Source organism: Mus pahari, chromosome 12, assembly GCF_900095145.1.
Source record: "Mus pahari chromosome 12, PAHARI_EIJ_v1.1, whole genome shotgun sequence".
NCBI lineage: Eukaryota > Metazoa > Chordata > Mammalia > Rodentia > Muridae > Mus > Mus pahari.
In genome coordinates, this window is record NC_034601.1 from 42,882,752 (window position 1) to 42,889,705 (window position 6,954).

General features: G+C 40.1%; 1 protein-coding gene across 1 annotated transcript in view; it reads left to right on the forward strand.

The window, feature by feature from the left end:
• Morc1 (MORC family CW-type zinc finger 1) overlaps positions 1 to 6,954 on the forward strand; it is a 181,174-nt gene that overhangs the window by 139,575 nt on the left and 34,645 nt on the right. The window contains exon 20 of the mRNA XM_021209326.1: positions 1,707 to 1,811. Coding sequence (XP_021064985.1) covers positions 1,707 to 1,811 — 105 coding nt within the window. The remainder of the gene's footprint in view (positions 1 to 1,706; positions 1,812 to 6,954) is intronic.

Sequence of the window (6,954 nt, forward strand, 5' to 3'; positions counted from 1 at the left end):
ATATAATAAATAAATAGATCTTTTAAAAAAAAAAGAGAGGAGGCAGAACATTTGGCATGATGAATGCAAAGTGTATGGTAACATGGAGGGATGTCAAAGAGAGATTATGACTTGTACAGGAATCATAACCGTGGTATGTTCTAGAAGCCTTGAGGAGGGGGTTGCATTATCCTAAAGGCAGTGAGGCTACACTAGAGGTTTTACATGGAAGAGTTGTGTGGCCAAACTTTCCTTCAGAAAGGGTTGGTCTGGCATGGTGTAGAGAAACATTTACTACAGAGTTGGTTATAGAAGTCTTGGGTTGTGTAGTCTCTTTAGACTCATAAAAATGGTCCATGGGCCTGGGACAGTTCCTTATTCAAGATATAAAACCCCTTGGGCCCATAGACAGATGCAGTGTTCATCTCCCTTGTAGATGTGCTGTTTTGTTTATATACACATGTCACATGTCACAAAGCATCTGGTTAACTCCACAGCTCAGTCTGACCTCTTCTGGGAAGATGTGGGATCCTTCTGCCAAACAAAAGAATGCAGTTAGACAGTTCCCCTGCATTGGCTATTGGAGGCACACACTGCCATGCAGGAGAGATGCCCAGCACTGAGCGCTGTTTCACTCTCTCTCTTCTTTATGCAATTAAAGCAGAGTTCTATCTGGTGGTTACCTATACTGTCTACCAATATCAATACCAAGATGCAAAGGGTACCTGTCTGGGACTGATAGCTGATGCATGGATTCTGCTCAGTGATTATGCTTAACAGTAGTCGCTGTGAGTCATGCAGTTCAGGGGCTTCTCCAGAGGAGAAATCACTAGAGTGTGGTCTAGAATGATGGTGGTGGAGGTGGTCACATTTTGGTGACATATCAGGGGTCTGAATGAGCAGAGAGATATGGCAAGAGTGCCAACTGAGTTTTGGACTTCTGAACATTGCTTTATAGTGATGGCATTTACCGAAATAAAACCCTAGATTTAGAGTTGAGGTCTACACAGGACATGTGAGCTTATGAAATGCTAACACATCTCAGTGAGTGTGACGGTAAAGGGTCATGTGAAGAGAAGGCAGACAGTTGAGGCTAGGAAGGTGTGCACAGAGTGGGAAGGACTTGATAGTCTTGTGAGGAGAGAAACTAGGGATGTGGCTTATCATTAAAGCCCAGGGGGGAATAAGGAGATTCAAAAGGACCTGAGCAAGAGGGCTAAATTCTATAGATCTGAAAAATCATTCTTTGAGTTGCCCAAACTTAGCAGCAGTAGGTATGATATAAGGGAGAATTTTGGTGCTGCTCCTGTTGGTGGAGGGAAGAAGCCAGAAGCCAGATTGGGACTGATTCAGAGATGGAGACAGGAAATGTACGTCAGCTCTTGAAAACTAAGTTATTTGGCTTTGGAAGATACTATATTCTTGGAAACCAAAAAGTGAAGTAGATAAACCAGAAGATCATTTAATTTTTTATAAGTATTTAAAACTGAAGTAATTGTTCTTCATATATATAATATATAATTGTGATGTGCTCTTAGTTGATCTTTATATGTATTTATTGGCTTGTGATCCTCCTGTCTCAGCCTGCTGAGTACTGAGATTATAGGTGTGTGTTATCATACCCCTCCAATCATGCAGTTAATAGCATCTCCATGACGTAGTGAAAGTGGCTTAATGTTTACCATTGATTGGTTCTAACGCTTGCTTAATTTTTGACACTATTCTAGGTTTCTTCACGGGAAATAAAAAAGCAGCAGAGTGAAAACCTTGTGCAGGCATGCAAGGCATCCACTGACGTTGAGGCTAGCAGCAGAGACCCAGCTATAACTGTGGTAAGAAGAATTCCACTGATAAATGGCATCTTAAGACTAGTTCACATCCATAAAAATTAAAGAGCCTACTAAATTTTGGTAGGTGAAACATATAGTTTAATAGCTTGAAGATGAAGGAGCGTACCCCAAAGACACTAACTGTTATCTGCATGAACCAGAGAGATGATGAGTATTTTGTCTTTTTTTTTTTTTTTCCAGCGCTGAGGACTGAACCCAGGGCCTTGCACTTACTAGGCAAGCGCTCTACCACTGAGCTAAATCCCCAACCTCTTGCTATTTTGTCTTTTTTTTGAGAGAGAGATAATATGTAAACTCTGACCTATGACTCCTTTTTTTCAGGCTGAGAGAACTTTGACATATATGTAAATGTATGAAAAATGTACATATAATTTAAAGAATGTATCAGAACCCCGTGTCCTAATCCAAATCATATACAATTTTAAATATGGACTCTTGTCAGAAATGTAATTCTTCTTTTGATGTTCTGGTCTTTATTATTTATTTATTTCCTGTCTATCTAACCCTTTTGTGATGCTAGGGACCACTAAGTTACAACATCAGTTCCTGAAGTATAATTTTGAATTTACTGAAATTCTCCAAAAGCCCTTTGGAGAAATCAATTCAGGAAACATGGGACCATTCTATACTGAATCCACTAGATAATGCATCTTCATTCTGATGGGTGGTATCAATCAGCTATGTATCTTGGCAACTGTGAAATCACTTTTTTTACGAAGCCAAGAGTGACAATGCTTTGGTGTTCAGGATTGATTCAAGGCCTGGCCGTGTCATTGACTGATTCAAAGACTGACCACGTCTTCCCTTGTGAAGTCCTGTTAAAACCATTGTCCATATGTTATATAGCATTCTTTTTTTGTTTATGAATTGTTTAAATTGTATTTGGCCCAATGGGGGACATATTTCTTCTGACTTTACTTCCCTTCCAGGGAACATAATTGATACAAGGCACACAATAGGACTATTTAAAAATGAATTTATAATCCTAGCTCTCCTGTATAAAAGACACACAATCCAGGTATTTTGTTTACAAACCTTAAGCCTAGTGTGGGCGGGTTGGGAACTATTCTAACATATTCTCCAGCTATAAAGTCTCTTGTCACTTGCTGTTTCTTCTGGTCATGTGCTCATGGTCCATTTCCTCTCATGGCAGCCTTCTCCACCTTCGTCTTCCTTCTTCTCTTCCCTCTTCCTGCCTTTGCAAACCCCCTCACTTGATCCTCAAGTCCCACCTTTCTCCCTCTACTGCCCAATCACAGGCTCTAGCTTTTAATTGACCAGTTGAATTGGGGAGCAAGGTTCACATAGCATCACTTGGTGTACATGAGGAGATGCCCATGGGGACAACCATATTTTGAGAACCAGTATTTAGCATTAGAATACAAGCAGCATTAGAACAACCCATTACAGGACTATAAAGAAGTTTCATTTAAGAAAATAAATATGGAAAATTTCAAACAGAGCTCCATCAAGTTCCATGTGCTCATTTCCCACCCCTCAGCTAGGACTTTATGGCTAATTTGTTCTCTTCTATATTTGAGCCTAGTCTTGCTACTTCCAGACATCCACATGAAGCCCATTGCTAGCATTTTAAGAAGCCATCAGAAGAGAAAGAAAGAAAGAAAGAAAGAAAGAAAGAAAGAAAGAAAGAAAGAAAGAAAGAAAGAAAGAAAGAAAGAGAAGAAGAGAAAGAGAGAGGGGGAGAAGGAAGGAAGGAAAGAAGGAAGGAAGGAGTAAAGAGAGAAAGAAAGTTAGTTGAAAAGGAATAATTTATGTATGGGAGCAGAAAAAAAAACTTAATATCAATGATAAGGAACCAAAGTCTAGCAAGTAAACATGAAAGCATCTTCAAAGTTAGAAAAGAGGTCAGAATGTAACCAGAAGCTGAGAAGGGAGGGAGAGCCGCCTGCAGCGTTTTAACCACAAGGCCTCTGTGATGTACAGTTTGACACAGCTGCACCTGAGACTGTTAGGGCCACCACTTATTTTGCAGATGCATCAGCTTCTTCATCAGCTTCTCATGAAGCTGTTACATCGTCATCTTTTCTAAACCTTGCACACGATTTTAGTAAGTGCTTATTTGGAAACTACCTATATGTCTTTGTATGGTGTATTTCGTAAATTCTGGTGAATTTTTGTGGGTGTGGTGGGTGATTTATTTGTGACTCTGTGATCTTATCAGGGTATTCATTTTCAAACTCATAGAGCGAATTAATTTGCATAAGTGCACATTACTGAGATGCACATTAATTTCTGTTTGGCTGAAGTTGGAATAATTCATCTAGGACATAATTACCTGTGAATGCTTATCTGTAGTTTCTTTTTTTTTTTAAAAAAAAAGAAGATTCTTAAGCCCTATGATCCTTCACAGTTATCTTTTAATTACTGTGTGTACATGCACGTGGTGCAGTGGATGGGTGTGTTTGTGCACTCACGTGTGCGCATGTGTGTTTATGTGTGTTTCATTTTGATGCTCCACTTGTTGAATAGGAGGGAGGATAGCAGTCAGTGCTAACAGTGGAACAAGAGGTTGCTACTTAAGGAAGAAAAATAAACACAGCACAAACACTCTCCCTACTACGCTACTGTTTATTATGTTAGTGCGCTTGATTGATTGTGGAGCCTGGAGCCTTATTCCTGAGTATAACAGACCGAGATGTACGGTATGTGCAGCCCACCATAGAAAGCCGTCACCTCATGCCTGGCTGTGCTCTACTGTACTAGCTTCATGTTGTCTAGGGAACAATTTCATTCTGATTAGCATATTTTCCCCGACTGTGTTAATAATGTCTACCCACTTGCCTTTAGACAAGATTCATTTTCCCAGCAGGGCATTTAATTTTCCTCCCTTCTGACTTTGGGTACCTCACTGGCTCTAGAATTGACAGTTTCCCTAGCTCAAGTGAAATGATATAACACCAATTGCCCTGTACATTGTAATTTAACCTCACCATTGCTTAGGATTCAGTCACGTGATCATCTGTCCTCCCAGGTGACCTCTTGGGGCTCAGTATTCTAACAGTTACCTCGATTACCCTAGCGTCTTCCATTTTCTCTCCTTGAAGTTTGTTTCTTTTTATTTTTTTTTTTAATTGAAAATAGATCTTTTCCTATACTCTACGTTCTGATTGTAGTTTTCCCTTTTCCATCTCCTCTCAGTTTCTTCCTATCTCCCCTTTCATCTAGGGCCACACCCTTTCTGTCTCTAGTTAGGAAAAAGGGGGGGGGGCAACTAAGAATAAAAATAAAATAAAAATAAGATAAAATCAAATTGGAATAGGACTAAACAAAGAGGAAATAGAGGTGGAGAGGTGGGAAAGGGGAAGGGGGTGGGGGGACCATGAGAACACATACAGAGCAGAGACACACACATTTGTATGCTCAGGAGTTCTTTAAAAACACAAAAAGCCAGCCGGGCCTGGTGGCACAGGCCTTTAATCCCAGCACTTGGGAGGCAGAGGCAGGCGGATTTTTGAGTTCGAGGCCAGCCTGGTCTACCAAGTGAGTTCCAGGACAGCCAGAGCTATACAGAGAAACCCTGTCTCGAAAAACCAAACCAAAACAAAACAAACAAAAAAAAAAAGCCATGATATGTACACAAAGAATCTGTAGGATTAAAAAGACAAACAATTCAGGTTTACAGGAACAGAGATAAATTTGGATCACACTAGTTTCCCTAAATTGCTGGCAAGGATGATGCCTGGGCTAAGAGAGAAGCAGGTGGATTTATGAGTTCAAGGCCAGCCTGGTCTACGAAGTGAGTTCCAGTTCAGCCAGGGCTATACAGAGAAACCCTGTCTCGAAAAACCAAAAAAAGAATTTAGGGCTAAAAAACGTCCTAAGTTGTGTAGATGAGTATCTACAGACTAGTCTACAGGCCTGAATCTTGAATTGATATTTAAGAGCCAAACCATCTAAAAACTGGTATGTGTGTACACACATACACACACACACACACACACACACACACACACACACACACACACACATACATCCTGCCATTGGTAGCAACGTGCATAGAACATACCAGGCTTCAAACACAAACCACATATCTCCCCACTTGTTTGTGGAAGCTGAAAAAGGTGATCGTGTAGATGTCAGTACAAGGGTAGCCAGATAGAAAAGGGGCAGATAGTGGCTACTAAAAGTAGCCACAGTTCCAAGAGGAGAAGTGGTTATAGGTTGTGTAATGCAGGACGGAACTCCAGTCCACAATTCTTCATGCTATACTTGAAAATAACTGCAGAAGACTTCAGAGGTTACCAACCCAGAATATTTTAGGATATGGAAATGGTAATTACCACGAAGTGCCATTCCTCATTCCTTACATGCATTAAACTTTGGTATTGTCCCATAGGTAAGGACAATAATTATATACCAATTAAAAAACTTTAATGACCAATCCACGGGGCTAGAGAGATGCTCAGTGGTCAAGAGGACTTGTAACTGCAGACGATGCTAATCCAGTCCCAACACTGAGGTCCATTGTGAGCACCCTACAACTCCAGCTCCAGGAGATCCGATCTCTGTGGGCACACACACACACACACACACACACACACACACACACACACAGCATATGTATACACATAAATAAAACTAGATCTTAAAAAAATAAAAATAAAAACTCAATCCAGCATTGAGTCCTGGCTCAGATTAATATAAATTTTCTTAAGCCTGTCTTTCTCTGTGTGCTCCCTATATCTAGCCTGAACGCACACTTCCTTTATTTTTTATTTTTTTTTTTATTTTTTATTTTTTTTAGTACTCATCTCTTCTTCTAGTCAGCCTGGTATCCTGTATGAGTCATCTCCTAGATGACTGTAAGAGCATTTCTGGACAATCTCTCCTCTCGGCTCTTAGGGAGGAGAGAGTCTTTTTCTTTTTTAAGCGTCATTGGGCCTATATACCTACCACTAACTTTTCCCATGGCTTAGAGTTCTCTTACCTTTACCTTCAGAAAATCCATTATTTCCTTATTTCCTCACATCTATTGATGATGATATTCTGACCTGTTTTCTGTCTCAAGTATTTCCAAACTTATGTGTAAAGTTCTGATTTGCCCTACATTACCCCATTTGGGAAAGAAGTAGAAGCTATCTTTTTTTGTTGTTGTTTTTTTTTT